Genomic DNA, 17,511 nt, shown 5'->3' with positions numbered 1-17,511 from the left:
CAAAACAGGGTTTACAAGTAAACAAGGGGTACACATACCCGGCACTTTAACAGCGTCCTTTTTGGCAGAGCTTTCTCAGGCGGGTTGACTGTCAGTGTTTCAGTCTCTCTCCTCTCTCTCCCACTAACCAGCACACCTGTGCTACTTACAAAGCCCTGCTGGTCTGTTTACAAGCCTGGAATGGATTTCCCTGCAGGACTGGCCCGAACTTTACTCCAGTCCGGGACCTACAAGCTAAACGCCTGTGCATACTGCAACAGTCTTGGGGGAAAATAGCGGTTCTCCCACACTATACCTCTCTCCACTTCACAATATATATACACTCACCGGCCACTTTATTAGGTACACCATGCTAGTAACGGGTTGGACCCCCTTTTGCCTTCAGAACTGCCTCAATTCTTCGTGGCATAGATTCAACAAGGTGCTGGAAGCATTCCTCAGAGATTTTGGTCCATATTGACATGATGGCATCACACAGTTGCCGCAGATTTGTCGGCTGCACATCCATGATGCGAATCTCCCGTTCCACCACATCCCAAAGATGCTCTACTGGATTGAGATCTGGTGACTGTGGAGGCCATTGGAGTACAGTGAACTCATTGTCATGTTCAAGAAACCAGTCTGAGATGATTCCAGCTTTATGACATGGCGCATTATCCTGCTGAAAGTAGCCATCAGATGTTGGGTACATTGTGGTCATAAAGGGATGGACATGGTCAGCAACAATACTCAGGTAGGCTTTGGCGTTGTTGCAACGATGCTCAATTGGTACCAAGGGGCCCAAAGAGTGCCAAGAAAATATTCCCCACACCATGACACCACCACCACCAGCCTGAACCGTTGATACAAGGCAGGATGGATCCATGCTTTTATGTTGTTGACGCCAAATTCTGACCCTACCATCCGAATGTCGCAGCAGAAATCGAGACTCATCAGACCAGGCAACGTTTTTCCAATCTTCAATTGTCCAATTTCGATGAGCTTGTGCAAATTGTAGCCTCAGTTTCCTGTTCTTAGCTGAAAGGAGTGGCACCCGGTGTGGTCTTCTGCTGCTGTAGCCCATCTGCCTCAAAGTTCGACGTACTGTGCGTTCAGAGATGCTCTTCTGGCTACCTTGGTTGTAATGGGTGGCTATTTGAGTCACTGTTGCCTTTCTATCAGCTCGAACCAGTCTGGCCATTCTCCTCTGACCTCTGGCATCAACAACGCATTTCCGCCCACAGAACTGCCGCTCACAGGATGTTTTTTCTTTTTCGGACCATTCTCTGTAAACCCTAGAGATGGTTGTGCGTGAAAATCCCAGTAGATCAGCAGTTTCTGAAATACTCAGACCAGCCCTTCTGGCACCAACAACCATGCCACGTTCAAAGGCACTCAAATCACCTTTCTTCCCCATACTGATGCTCGGTTTGAACTGCAGGAGATTGTCTTGACCATGTCTACATGCCTAAATGCACTGAGTTGCCGCCATGTGATTGGCTGATTAGAAATTGTGTTAACGAGCAGTTGGACAGGTGTACCTAATAAAGTGGCCGGTGAGTGTATATACACACAGTCATGTTCATAAGTGTTGGCACCTCTGAAATTTCTCCAGAAAATGAAGTATTTTTCCCAGAAAAATATTGCAATTACACATGTTTTATTATACATATGATTATTTCCTTTGTGTTTATTGGAACAAGACAAAAAAAAAAACACTGAAAAATGGTAACTTGGCCATAATTTTACACAAAACTCAAAAAAAATGGTTGCCACCTTTTCAAAATTGTGGGTAAATAACTTTGTTTCAAGCATTTGATGCTCGTTCAAAGTCACCTGTAGCAAGTAAGAGGTGTGGGCAATATATAATTCATACCTGCAATAATTTTCTGGGAGAAATACTTCACTTTCTACAAAAATCAGGTTACCAACACTTATGGCCATGACTGTATACAGACATAAAATATCAGGGCAGTTATATGCTCTATGCAGTGCAAACCATTCTGTGCAGCAATACTATATATGTAATAGTCTAATTCTGTAAGTAAAATGTCTATTATATTCATATTCTCCTGCACATTGCTGCTAGCCATTTTTTATTCCAGAGTATTGAGAATATAGGTAACATCTTCTACTTAAAGGTAATATGTCACCAAAAAATTACCTATTTGTTTAAATCAAATTTTGTCAAACATTTTTTCTTACTTCCTATGGCAATGAAACTTTTGCAAAGTATATCACTAAATTGCTGTTGACAAACCAGAGGAGAAGCTAATATGTTTTACACAGATAGATCTTCACGTATAACTGTATTTTTTTTTTATTTTTTTAGGCAAGCAGTCCAACCACATGTACAGCCCCAAGGAGCCACTCACAAACATCCGTCTGTCCATCTACTCAGGATATATGTAGGTAGGTAAAATGTATGATATACGATATCTGTATGTCAAAATGAGTAGTAATTTTGAGGTTCTGATATAGCATATGTTTCCCTTTAATAACCTTTTGCACCAATTTTCCCTTAATTTCATGTAGATTCATGTTGGTGTTTCTCCATTCATCATTGTTTTTCATCTTTTCTTTTATTACTTTTGCATGCCCTTTGGTCATGGATTTATTCTTTAGAACTGCCTTGCTTGATGTTTCAGAAGATGACTTTAACCATACTACACTTGTTATGCCAATTGCCCCTTCGGGTAGGGAGTCTGGTAAAAAACAAGTAAAGCGAAGGCATAGACGTAAAAGAGCAAGTTGCTCCACATGTGCTCAAACAGCAAAGCAAAGAAATACACAACCCACTGATGTAACACAGAAACTCAATGCAATAGACACGGATTCTTCATCAGATGAAAGCCAATGGGCTACAAGGGTTAGAAGAAGTGAAAATCTGAAAGCCCATAACAGAGGAAAAAAACAAGGTAAATCACACGATGCTTCTTCAGAATCTAATAACATTGAAATGGTTCCTTTATATTCAAGAGACTCACATGTACAAAAACTTAATGTGCATCCTCCTCATCCTCACCATTATCAACAGCAACAACAGCAACACATCAGTAATGTTACCAACAATTCATCTTACCACAGAAGAAGGAAACCATCAAAGTTGAAAGAGTCCAGCATTGAAAGGGTCCAGTCATCGGGATCATCAGTGGAAACAAAGAGATATCCTAATAGAAGAATAAAAAGAAGAGGAAAATCGTGTTGTACTGATACTCAGAAGTGTCAATGTAACTATACAGAAGATAAAGTTATTAAGAAAAATGTCAGGGAGGAAGGCGCTGGTGCAGAGACCTTGGCGCCAGGTCCTACTGCCCACTATGAGAATACTGCTACACCTGTTAACTGTGATGAATGGGGTGATGATTTAGAAGTCTGCAGGTCAGTCTTCAATTGTAGTATTTTAGTTGACAACGCATTTTTTTTTAATACCATTTCTGTCACTAATTTTCTCATCTAATACATGTTGTCCCCAAGCCTCCTAAGTCATTACATCTTTGAACACTATGTACCATATATCGCTATATATATATATATATATATATATATATATATATATATATATATTCTGTAATATATGAGGGCTCTCCAAAACTGAGATTGTGTAAGACAATGTTAGAGACTTTATAGAATGCAGAGAAAAGATCTGATATCTAGAAATCCAATATTCTGTATAAAGCAATTGCCTTGATATTAGGAAGCGCGGTAATTAAAAGGCAGACGAGATAAACGGCTTTCAACACATCAATCACTTTTGTCAAGACGTCAAAATGAGGGATATCTATTTCAATGAAATATTTTGACATGGTTAGAGAGAGTAATGTGTGTTGAAATAAAAGCTATCACTGTGTAATTTTCCAAAATACGTTAATATATTATTGGGGCAGGTGTAGGATTCTTCCAGTAAAGAACAATTTATAGAATAAAGGATGTAAAGTAAATTGTAATATACCCCTGTTATCATTTACTAATTATTAACATACGCATATTGGATAAATACCATAATGGCACACTAAGATAGTGATCAAAGAGGACATCGCATATTTGGTTATCTTTGTTGAAAATCAATGGTAGCGAGCCTTTTTTACCGTCCACTTTTCTGTTTATAAATACAAAGATATTCTCTCATCATATTGGTCGCTTTTTGCTATATACACAATAGTAACAAATAAATCTTTTTTTACAGGAGCTGCCTCCATTGCAGAGATGTTGGTGGTGTTAGCTTAGTTTTGGTGTTAGTTAGCTGCCAGTATATTTTCAAGAGCGCAGTCTTTACGTCCCAGCTTTTTTGATGAGTGGTGGAGAATGCTCACTTGACGTCACATTGTACTATGAAGGAAGTGCCCACAGCGCACTTCACACTACACTGATATTGGTAGCCAAAGCTTACAGCACTGACATCTCTGCAATGGGGGTAACTACTGAAAAGATAAACACACACAAAAAAGAAAATCTTAAAGTTCTACCGGTAACTTTAAAGGGGTTGAGTAGAGAAATAAAAAAAAAATACTTGGTCGCCAAAATGAAAATAATAGTAAGACATACTAATATACTTCCATTTAGAATATGCCCCCTGTCTTCATGTCCTGAAGCCTCTACTTCTACTTCACCTTGCTCATTATGCTAACCATTATGGAAAAGTACAGAACAATGTTTCATTCTTTTATTATGATACATCAATTTTAAATATTGGGAAAAAAAATATTTTAGGATTTAAAATATGAAAGATTATCCAGCCATAAAACAACAGCTGAAAAAGCTTAAAGGGGTTGTCCAGGCTAAAATTTTATTTACTATTTAGGGCAGGGGAGGTAAAAAAAAAATAAAAGAAAACAATATTCACCTGTTTCAGGTGCTCCGCCACTTCCCCTGGAGGTCTAGCCCTGCAGCTTCGTTGTTGTCTTCCAGCAGAAGTACCCACCGCACATGACCGCTGGAAAACGGGGATGTCACTACTTATGACACACCCGGCTCCCTTCCTGAGGCCACTGAGGTCGCTGATTTGCCTCAGCAGTCGCATGACCACTGAGGCCAGTCAGTGGCCTCAGGGGAAGGGAGAATGGACGTCACAGCTGGCAAGAAATTCAACAGCAGGAAGGCAACCGAGCTGCAGGACCGGACAGCCCTGGGAGGACATCGGAGCATCAGCAACAGGCGAGTGTATTTTTTTTTTTTTTAAATTTCACCTCCCCTGACCTAATTAGAAAATATTTTTTAGCCTGGATAACCTCTTTAACTTTATCAATTTTTGTCATTCATTTGACACAAAGGAAAGACAAAATATTTACACTCATATTATAAATGGATATACTGTAGCCATGTGATGGAGAAAATGTATCATATATTGTGTGGTGGCTGTAGAACTTGTACAATGGTTATTTCAAGTATAAACTAATTCAGCTGCATTTTTTCAGAATCTGCCATTGTGAGGGAGATGATGAAAATCCCCTTATTACACCATGTCGCTGTATAGGAACACTGAGATTTGTACATCAGGCCTGCCTACACCAGTGGATTAAAAGCTCAGACACACGTTGCTGTGAACTTTGCAAGTATGATTTTGTAATGGAAACCAAACTCAAACCTTTAAGGAAGGTAAGAAGATTATTGGCTATGCTTATCAATAAATATGTATAAGACATTAAACTATACCCATATAGTGACACCAGATCTATATATGCAGTATATATAATATTAGTAAATCATAAAAAAAAAACTTCAGTCACTGAAACATTGGTAATTGTATTTTTTTCATTCAGAGAGAGAATAAAATTTTCAGATTTGTGCAGTGGCTACCAGAAGAAAGAATGACAACAGGGGTTGTTTATATACAATATCCCTATAATCTGGTCTAGAAGTCTCTCACCTCTGCCAAGTCAGTTCTCCCAAGACTGTGCTGATGAGATCCAATCAGATCGAAACGGTGCCGTCCACAGTTGGGATGATACTGACTTGGCAAAATCCCGCATCATTGCAATTAAAGGCTTGTTGAAAAGTCGGCATGATGTTCAAAGGAGCTGCTTCCAATAGAGGGCAGCATACAGAGGCAGTGTTTCCCTATTTACATCCTGGGAAACACATTTGCATATTCTTCCCATAACAGGAGTTGTTGTTATATTGGTTGTTTCTTTTCAATTACCTTCTGGATACCGATAGCTATCAATGTGTCAGCATATTCAGTAAATGGCAGATTCACCACTAGTACATGTCTGAATGCTTGGGCCCCTCCACTGGGACCACTTATGGAAATAGTTGTGTGTTGTAATATATGGTGACTGTGTCTCCATCAGTCCTATACACTTTGAATAGGGCAACTGAATGCAGGCTCCGCTGTCGTTCCACACTCTTCCTACTTTCGTTCACTCAGAGAAGAGGAATTGGAAGTGGCATCTCACGACTATTTAAGTGACGATAGAAGTGCAATATATAGTAAAGTTAATTAGTAGTTTAAAGGGCACTTGGCAGGTGTTTTTTCTACTATAAAATGGCCCCATCATGTGCGGAATAAAGTAATTTCTTCTCGATTGCTGCTGCCTGTAAAGTAAAAGTTCTGTTGCAGCAAAGTGAAGCTATAAATGTTTGAAAGTATAAAAAGTGATATTTAACTTAACCTAAGCTGTAATGTTGGGGGAGGGGGGGGGCAACTTTAGCCTAGTCATACTGTCCACTTGCCAATCACCCTCCTGGATGTGATTGACATCGCCCTCATATTCCTCCCTGGAGACATGATCAGCAAGGGGGCAGCATGACTAGGCTGAAGCTGTTCCCCGCCCACCCTGACTACTTAGGTTCATATAACTTTATATACATTATATAACATTTGCATATAACGTTATATAACATTTGCATATAACTTTATATACTTTCAAACATTTATAACTTTGCTTTGCTGGCACATGATGGGGCCAGTTTATGGCGGACAAAATACCTGACAGATTCTCTTTCAACAATTACATTTAAATATTATATTTGACATCAATGACACGTAGAGCAGGCAAAGGTGTGAACCTAGCCTTATAAAGATATATTACAAAGTTTCTTATATTCACACATACTATTCATTTATGAAAAGTTGCTTATAATTGGAGCCATACTTTAAGTAAAAGTTAACTAGGACATTCTGCATTCTGATCAACTGAAATACCTTTATGGAAAGATTCCAGATTTTTTTACATTGTCTTCTGTGGGGAATAAAAAACAAAAATGATGAATAAAATGCATTCATTTTGCCATTTACTTACATTAGGAGAGTGCATGATTTTTTAGCTCTAATGCTGAACAAGTACCAAAACCTTCTTCAGGACTCACTCTGCAAAGGTAAATTTAACTACAGTAATAGACCAGGAAATATCCAGGAGAATTAGCAGATTTTGAGAGCTAAGATATTTGTATTTTTAATCTTTCATGAGGTTTCAGTTCCGCTTGGTATTTGTACATTTTAATATCCATTTCTTACAAGTTATTGCTGCTTTGCAAACACAACCGATAACATAAATATAGTTTTGACTTTTGTTGAGAATCTTATTTGTTCCCTTCTACAGTACAATGCTGCAAATAGATGTCATCTGCATTGTCACATTCATGCAATATAGATGGATTCTGAATAATAAATGATCTTATGCATCAGTATTCAATCACACAAGACAAACACGACAAAGCATGTCATTTATAATAATGCTAGCAGAGTACACAGAAAGTAAATAATGCCTTGAGAATTATATGTACAATAACAGTTGTGCCGGGGCAGGATGTAACTTCTCTCTAAGAATGAAAAGGACAATTATTTCTTCTTAGTAAAGTATTGTGCCAAGCAGTGTTCTGCATACTAAATGAAGCAAGTCATGTGTGCCATTTATCCTAAATTTTACTACTAAAGGGAACCTGTCAGTTGGTTTTTCTACTCCTAACTGGTCCCACAAATCATTAAATAACAACCTTTCCTCAGGTGCCCCTCACCAAGCTTTCTGTTGCTTAAAAGGAATCTATCATTTGAAATATCGTTTTTTAACTAAACACACATTAGAATAGCCTTTAGAAAGCATATTCTAGTCCTACTTACTCCCAGGCAATTTTGAAATATTTGTTTTTTTGTCGTTGTGTAAATGAGGCTCAGGGAGCACAGGGGGCATTTCCCCTGTGCTCGGAGCACAGCAGTGTTATACTCCGAATGCCTTCTCCTAACCCTTTACTTCGTTCCCCCTTAATGCAGATGAGTTCTCCTCTCCTCTACACTATGTCAGCAGCACCAACTGTTTTCAGTGGGATCCAAATCCTGTGTGTGCGCTGTAGGCTCGAGTTCAGGCCAAGCATACAGCGCATGCTCCACCGGCCATCTTTATTCTCTTCCTTAAAGAGGACCTTTCACCACTTTTGGGCACAGGCAGTTCTATATACTGCCAGAAAGCTGACAGTGCGCTGAATTCAGCGCACTGTCGGCTTTCCCGATCTGTGCCCGGTGTGAAGAGCTTACGGCCCGGTACCGTAGCTCTTCTATGGTCAGAAGGGCGTTTCTGACCATTAGCCAGGAACGTCCTTCTGCCTCGCGGCGCCTATCGCGCTGTGCTGTGGAGCCGGGAGGAACTCCCCCCTCCCTCTGCTCACACAGCTTGTCCATAGACTAGCACTATCAGGAGGGGAGGGGGCGTTCCTCCCCGCTCCACAGCACAGCGTGATTGGCGCCGCGAGGCAGAAGGACGTTCCTGGCTAATGGTCAGAAACGCCCTTCTGACTGTAAAGCGCTACGGTACCGGGACCGATAGCGCTTTACACCGGGCACGGATCGGGAAAGCCGACAGTGCGCTGAATTCAGCGCACTGTCAGCTTTCCGGCAGTATATAACACTGCCTGTGCCCAGATATGGTGAAAGGTCCTCTTTAAAGGGGCTCTATCATTGGGAAAAGTCATTTTTAGATAAGCACATACTTGCATAGCCTTTAGAAAGGCTATTCCACGCCTACCATTAGTATGTACTTACATACAGACGGTAGGTGTGAAACAGCCTTTATAAAGGCTATGCAAGGATGTGCTTATCTAAAAATGATTTTTTTTCCCAATGCACTGTACACTTGGCCCAAACTCAAAGTGGCAATGCATACAGCTCACACACCTCCAAACAAATTGAAAATAAATAAATAAAATAAAAAATATAAAAAATTCAAATCACCCCCCTTTCCCTAGAACACATATAAAAGTACTTCAAGACTGTGAAACACATGTACAGTAGGTATCTCCGTGTCTGTAAATGCCCGGTCTATAAATAGCTGGGACTATAGCGTGTACCAGCAGTCAGATAAGAAGAAGGAGCCATCCCGCAGGAGGAAACCTGGAAGGAAGAGAGGCAAGTATAATGGAGTGGATGGGGGGCGAGGAATACTAGTGATTTTCCGTATGGTGAAATGGATTGTCACCAGATAACCAGAAAATGTCCCTGGGGTGGTCCTATGCATTGTTTAGATTAGTATAGAAATTATTTTTTGTTCCAAACAACCCCTTAAAGGCCCCATGTTGTGGAAAAGCTGCTTTTTTGTTGCAGATTTTGCTTTGTTTTTTTGAGCCAAATCCAGGTGTGGATTGAGCAAAAGTGAGAAGTATAAGAGCTTCCGATATATTTCCCATTCCTTTTGCAGCCAATTGTGGGTTTGGCTCAAAAGAAAATCAGAGGCTTCATCCCAAAAACTGGAAATTGCAACTAGCCAGTTATACAATGGATAAAACAGTACAAAACATTATGATATTATGTCACAGTATGTAACTCACCAATACAACAATGCTGCAGTAGAAGTGACATGTTTGGAGGGCGCTGAACATACATGTCAGGAGAGCCGACATGTCCGCTTTAACATGCAAGCTGATTTTTTTCCTATAGTTTACATATACAGAATACACAACCATTTGCACAGAGATACAGCATTTATGTATGTTTATTATGTGAGATACCGAGATCCTTGTCACGTTACTTTTCTACAACGTAACACTCTTCAAAAACAGTCCGTGTACAACTTCATATTAGTGCTGATAGTTATCATGTCATGTAAAGTGACACTCCTTTTATCAAAACAACGTCTACACTTGCTATCCTTGAAGTGACACTATGGCAGATGTAGATACTGTCACAGTTGCCAAGGCAACTGGTTTCAGTGATACAGTATGTTCCTTATTATCTTTAATGGTACACTGAATATAATTTGCATTGTACTGCATTGACTGCAAACATGTATCATTCATGTCCTGAATCCTTGAGGTAGAAAGAAAGAACAAGTAAATAATAGTAGACAGCGTTACCAATAGACTTTTGTTCATGAAGTGTGTACAAATGGGATAACAATTCCAAGCATGTCTAAAAGACACATTGGCCAACATTGACTAACCATGAAATAGTTTACACTAAGTGTAAAGTGATTGCAGTAGTTGGCGGTATTTTTCCATATGTGCATGATTTTTAGTAAATTTGCCACTTTTGGAACTTGAACAGGCAAAAAAATGTTTTTATGGCTATGAGCAAATACAGATTGTGCCATCAATGTGCGTCATTTCCCCTTACCTCAGGTAATACATATAGCTTGGACCGTATCTCCTAAGCATCCATATCCACTTGTCTCTTAATATGGGAAAAGGAAAATCATCAAAAAATTTCCAAAATTGGTGCACGTGCAACTAAGATCTTATGTTTATATATGGAAGAGATTAAAGCTATAGACTCACCAATGTATACGAGTCCCAAGCTGTGCACGATCACATAAACCCCCAGTCCTGAGGGGTTAAGCTTCCAAGTTGAACGATGTAATAAAGTTGATCCGCAATATCCACTGCTCGTTTTTTTAACAAGACGAACCATTAAAAGCTAAATTTTATTGAAAAAACATGTATCAGCGAACAAAAAAAGACATACTCCACGAACAGACAAGGACAGAAAAAATATTAAATGCCCATGGCAATAAAAAACGCCTTTATAAAAAATTATAATATAAAACAAGTGTTTGTTTTGTGTTAAACATTAAGGTGGAACATAATGAAGGGGCGCCTTTATTTATTTCTATGGGAGCATGCTATTCGAAACGGCTGTTTCGAATAGTGTTCGTTTATCCCTAATTATAATCTAACATGCCTTATATAACTATATACCATCCATTTTTCAATGTGTCTCTTAAAACCTCCCTCATGTCCACATATGCTATAAAAGGGAGGAAGATGTTCTTTGCCCATATATAGGAGTAAAGTCTTCATATTAAGACTCTTCATACGACCAAGCCAATTCACAGCAGTGCATTTAATGGATACATGTGGGATCTATTCGTTTCCAAGACCCATTCACCTCTATAAGTGAATCTAGTGCAGCAAAATGGGCTGATCCGTGAAAAAATAGAGAATGTTCTTTTTTTCAAAGATCAAGGACATCACATGGCTGAGAAATATGGCCTTGTGAATAAACTCTTACTTAAACAGTGTGCAAGAGATTTTGCTCCGTGACCCATTGTTACCATTCTATACCACTGCAAACCTGAGCTGAACTAGTCTTTATCTGAGATGCAATATACTGGATATAAACTTCCATTTCTTACATTACCTGCAGTCACACAAGTGGAGATACACAGTAACATAATACTGAGGACAGTAGCGCTCTCGTCATTTATTCGTGTTCTGTCTACTTATGCATTTCCAATTATGTACATTTACATTTATGTGATACCGAACCATTATTATTCTACCTTCTTTACTTCTACTTTAAATACCTACCTTATACAGTTCTAGTATTAGTGACAAATGTCATATACAGTAATAATAATAATAAGCATTTTATTTATATAGTGCCAACATATTCTGCAGCATTTTACAAGTCAGAACGGACAATATCAGACATTACAATGTGACAAAGAAATAACATATCAAACAATAGGAATGAGGGCCCTGCTCACAAGCAGGGGGTGTAACATGAAACTCCTGGCCCCCAGTACAAAATCAGTAAGGGGGCTCCTACCAATCTTGTGTTAGGTAGACCTGTAGTACATTTCGTGAGATAGAGGGACTTTTAGTCCAGGGCCAGGTACCTCTACATCCCCCTATAGCTACACCCCTGTTTGCAAGAGCTTACAATCTATGATGAAATAGGGGGGGACACAAGAGGTAAGAGGGTATGTATCACCTAACTATATGCAATTGAGGGTCTTGTTTGTCAGTACAGACTTTTTGTGAAATACAGTACCATTGCACCCTCTAGTGTTCCAGATCCTGCTATAGTTTTACAATAATCCATTATTTTTAATAATTTTGACCAGATAATATGAGCCTTTTTTTTTGCGAGGACATGTTTTGTATCAGATAATTTCCTTTTAACTATATCTTCTGTTACTTTACTTATATTAAGACAAAATGACATGTTACTGTATTCAGAATGTGAAATTCTCTACTCTTAATGTTTTTTTGTGCAGAATTTTCATTACAGGCTTTGAGACTTTATTGGCATACAAAAGATTTACATTTGATGATCTGGAGATAAATAGCCATACATATGGTGTACATTCGCAATAATAACCATATGAACGCTATAATGGAGAAACAAACATAATCTCATAATGGAGCATTACATAAAGGTGTGTGCCCCTATAAGACTTGAATCACAAAATAGAGGGAAATTATTAAGAGCACTGTTCTATACACCAATCCTAATATAAACCTTGCTGGAGTTTGATGTGCTACAATAGCGAAGAGTCAGACACTTCTGCAGCAGTATCTTAAATCTATGCCAGCCTTGGTATAGGTACTGGTACTGTTTAGAAAGTGTGGAGAGTGAAGCAAAATCCTCAAAAAGTCACACATTTTGGTGCAAATCTGGAATGGAAAGCACCAAAAAGTTTTTTGGTGTACAAGTAATGAATAGAGATGAGTGAACAGTGAAATATTCGATATTCATTTCGAATAACCCTTCAATATTTGACTATTCGAACGAATATCGAATCCCATTATAGTCTATGGGGAAAAAAGCTTTGTTTCAGGGGAAACCACTATTTGACTCAGGAGAGTCACCAAGTCCACTATGACACCTCAGGAAATGGTGACAATACCTCTGAAATTGAACTGGGACAGCAGGAGAAACATGCCCAAGTCACTGTATTACACCACTAATAATGCGGGAGCTGACTTTTTCCCATAGGAATGCATTGACCAGCATTGGTTGGCCGAATGCCATACAGTGTACAGCATTCAGCCAATCAACGCTGGTTCTGCCGGAGGAGGCGGAGTCTAAGATCGGTCCACAGCAGTCTCCATTGTGGTCCGATCTCAGATGTAGCAGAGTTGACACAGCGCTGCTACATCTCAGATGTAGCAGTGTTGAGCGCACAGCACTTCTACATCTCAGATATAGGAGAGCTGAGCAAGAGCTGACTTTTTCCCATAGGAATGCATTGACCAGCGTTGATTGGCTGAATGCCATACAATGTACAGCATTCGGCCAATCAACGCTGGTTCTGCTGGAGGCTTGTGTGTGAGGAGGCGGAGTCTAAGATCGGTCCACAGCCAGTCTCCATTGTGGTCCGATCTCAGATGTAGCAGAGTTGAGCACACAGCTCTACTACACCTGAGATGTAGCAAAGCTGTGTCAACTCTGCTATACCTGAGATCGGACCACAATGGAGACTGCTGTAGACCGATCTTAGACTCTGCCTCCTCACAGACGAGCCTCTGGCAAAACCAGCGTTAATTGGCCGAATGCTGTACATTGTATGGCATTCGGCCAATCAACGCTGGTCAATGCATTCCTATGGGAAAAAGTCAGCTCCTGCTCAGCTCTGCTATACCTGAGATGTAGCAGCGCTGTCAACTCTGCTATACCTGAGATGTAGCAGCGCTGTGTCAACTCTGCTACATTTGAGACCCTGCCAGTACATCTATCCCTGTCTCACAGTCACATAGTTCACAGTCTCATATGAACCGAATCTGAAATCCACCATTCGTATAAAGTGGAGGTCATCTGATTTAGCCAGCCAATTACTTTTTCTGATTTTTTTTCTAATGCCTATGTTGTCGTAGTTCCTGTCCCACCTCCCCTGCACAGTTATCGGTGCAAAAAAAGTGCCAGTGAAGGTGGGAGGGGATATGAATTTTTAGCGTGTTTGCCGCGTGGTATTCGATTGGAATCGAATATCTCGAACAGCCAGTATGATCGAATGCCGTTCGCTCATCTCTAGTAATGATCATTTTCCCCTATAGTCTTTTTATGGCAGTTTTGGGCAGTTGTGGCATTTACACTTCGTGGAGCGCCAGCCTTAAAATTGGAAACCTGTTTCCAATAAAGAAGGACAGATTTTTTTGTGGAATGGTGTTAGAGTCACTTTGGATATTGCTCTATTTCAGCTACTATAGCATATCCTCTGATTTTCTGCTAAGCTGATTTATTTTCTACTATAAGTTTTCTCTAAAAGGACTACATGTGTTCCCAGTTTAAAGAGGACCTGTCATGTCCTCGGGCACATGCATTTTTATATATCGCTAGAAAGCTGACAATGTGCTGAATTCAGCGCACTCTCAGCTTTTCCGGCATGTGCCCTGGGACTGGAGATATCGGTGCTTTTACCGATCTCTTCCCAATGTCAGAAAGGCGTTCCTGACAGTATAGCTGAGTTGTGAGGAACACCCCCATCCACGACAGTACTCATCCATAATCCTGTTCTGTAAGAGGGGGGAGTTCCTTACCGCCCAGCAATGATGCTAAGATGTGAGGAACACCCCCACCTGACTGTACTAGTAATGGGGGGTGTTCTCACTCTCCATTGTCTGGATGTCCCATAACATGCTTTTGCTGCTTCCTGGCTGATGTCATACATCCTAAGTGAATGTTGAGACTTGTGATTGGGCCTTAGTGGTCACATGGGGTGTGCCGTCATCATGGCACTAAAATGCAAGTGTCATGATATCAGTATGTTCCACCGGATCTCTCAGGACCAGGGGCATGTAATATCAATCAGGAGACTGAAACAAAGAGACCCCTGAACACTGGGAGGGAGCTCAGGATAGATTAGGTAAGATGAGTATAGGTGTTTATTATGCAGCTGCACCTTCCCTGGCGCTCTACTTATTATACTCAAGGATCTGAAGAGACCCCACACTATAGATGTTATTCATGTGTGACAAACTACAAAAGTTTTCAGTTTGATTTCAGGCTGAACCTTTTGGAAAATTCTTGTCAACTTCAATTTACACACAGCACACAGTGCTCACTGAACTTCCGGGTGCACCTTGCTGGTTAATTAGGATATAAATAAAAGTGGGCTAATTCAAAAACAGCTGAGAGGATTAAAAAATTAACGGTATGTGTGGAATAGTCTTTCTAAAGGCTATACAAATATATGCTTAGTTAAAAATGAGTTTTCCCAATGATAGAATCCCTTTAAAGAGCATATATGGTTAAAATATTAATTTTACTATGCTGACCATTGTCCATTGCTCCACCCACTGCGGAAACTGTTGCACTAGGCACAGAATGGAGAATGTGATACACATTTGGCCCAGGTAAGGGCTTTATGCCCATTGGCAAGTTGGCATAGATAGTATAATAAATGTCTCCCATTGTGTTTCCATAACATGTAAGAAAAGCTAGTTATTTATTGTAAAAGACATCAATGCAGGTGTTCCCTCTTGGTGTTAGTAAAGGTAATAATGACGTCTATTGCAGCTATGAATAGACCACTGAGCACAGCGCTCTGAGCAGCAAGTCTAAGATCTTATTTTATCTGTTAACATTTAATTGTGTATTGAAAGAACTTGTAAACAATTTTATTTTAATACAGGCTTTATTTGTTTTTCATGTAAAAACAATAAGATACAAATGATATTAACTATATACAAACCAGGTGCAGCAAACCCCACACAAATGCAAAATAATACATGCATGGATAGATTACCCCTCAGAGAGACTGGGGTCAGGGCCAGCGTCAGCACCTGGCAAACCCGGGAATGTTCCGGGGCACCAAGCTCCTGAGGGGGCCCACTGGGCTGTTGGGTGCTGACAATTTTTTAACCTCTTGGATGCCGCAATCAAACATGACCGCGGCATCTAAGGGGTTCTGCCATGTTGCCGCCCCCACTGGAACCCCCCATAATGAGATCGGGGGGTGCCGACATGTATAATCGGCAGCCCGGGGTTGGCCAGTGACCACAGGCTACTACAAGCCCCCAGTACCTGGTTGATCCTGCCGGGATCTTAGAATCGCATAAAACAACTATATAAATGAGGTATCGCCGAAATTATACTGACCCATAGAATAAAGGTAACATGTTACTTATGCTGTATGGCAAAAAATTTAAAAGGTAAAACGCAACACAAGAATTGATTTTTAAAAAAAAATCCAGGAAGAAAGAGTTAATAAAATGTAGTCAATAAGTTGTAGCCACCCAAAAATGGTGTCATTACAAAATGCATCTCATCCTGCAAACATGCAAACCCTTATAAGGCCACATCACCAGAAAAATTAAGAAAATATAGCATCTACCAATGTAAAGACAAAACCCCCCAAAATCGCCAAATCATTTAGAATACAACTGGCTGTGGCAGGAAGAGAATATATAAGCTGTGCGAGCGAATATCAGGGGACACCTCAGATTTAGAGCTTATGAGTGAAAATATACCAGAAGTGACCCCCAAAGTGCCCCCTCTCAATAATAGGAACTACTGGGGATATAGAAGGGAATTTGGTGTTCCCAATGTATGCAGTTTACAAATTCACTTCACCATCCACCATAATTTATTATCCATGAATGAATACACAGCTGATTATGTAAGGTGAAAATGGCAAGTTTTCTAGGAATACGTCATTTCAGTGCATAATATGTTGTGCCTGGTTTGGATCAGAGATGAATGCTCCAAAAGCTGTTGTGCCGGCTTAACAGTTTTTGGAGTGTTCCCATTTAAAGTGGACCTTTCATGTCCTCAGGCAAATGCGGTTTTATATACAGCTAGAAAACAGACAGTGCACTGAATTTAGTGAACTGTAGGCTTTCCCCGTTATTTGCCCCAGGAGTGGAGATATTAGTTCCCTTATAATGACACTGATCTCTGTCCACTGTCAGAAGGGCATTCCTGACAGTCTAACTGGGCTGTGAGGGATGGCCCCCCTGACAGTACTCGTCCATAGACATGTACTGCAGAGCGTTCTTCACACGCCTCCTCTGACAGTACAAGGCTAATGTTGAGTACTGTCAAGGTGGGATGGGGGGAGGGCATTCCTCATAGCCCATCTAGACTGTCAAGAACACCCTTCTGCAGTGGTCAGAGATCAGTAACAGCACTATCTCCAGCCTCGGGGCACATAACGGGAAAGTCGACAATGCGCTGAATTCAGCACACTGTCGGCTTTCTAGTGGTATATAAAACTTCATGTGTCTGAGGATATAAAAGCTCCTCTTTAAACGGGGCGTTATACTGTGTGGTAACAAGGAAAGGGCGCTATGCCATGAGGGTACCCAAGTCAAAAGTACGGTATGGGGCCGAGTCTTTGCTAGTTAAGTTCCTGTATATATTTATTGTACCCCGTCTGTGTA

General features: G+C 40.2%; 1 protein-coding gene across 3 annotated transcripts in view; it reads left to right on the top strand.

The window, feature by feature from the left end:
* The window catches only part of MARCHF1 (membrane associated ring-CH-type finger 1), a 198,384-nt gene that overhangs the window by 103,005 nt on the left and 77,868 nt on the right, over window positions 1–17,511 (top strand). The window contains exons 4-6 of one of the 3 annotated variants that reach the window (XM_075258025.1): window positions 2,312–2,391; window positions 2,605–3,360; window positions 5,394–5,574. In XM_075258025.1, the coding sequence (XP_075114126.1) occupies window positions 2,312–2,391; window positions 2,605–3,360; window positions 5,394–5,574 (1,017 nt within the window). The remainder of the gene's footprint in view (window positions 1–2,311; window positions 2,392–2,604; window positions 3,361–5,393; window positions 5,575–17,511) is intronic. The other 2 variants (XM_075258033.1, XM_075258040.1) reach the window with 2 other exon arrangements.

Source organism: Leptodactylus fuscus, chromosome 1, assembly GCF_031893055.1.
Source record: "Leptodactylus fuscus isolate aLepFus1 chromosome 1, aLepFus1.hap2, whole genome shotgun sequence".
Lineage (NCBI taxonomy): Eukaryota > Metazoa > Chordata > Amphibia > Anura > Leptodactylidae > Leptodactylus > Leptodactylus fuscus.
Note: the sequence above shows the minus strand (reverse complement) of the source record. Positions and strands in the feature narration are given on the sequence as shown.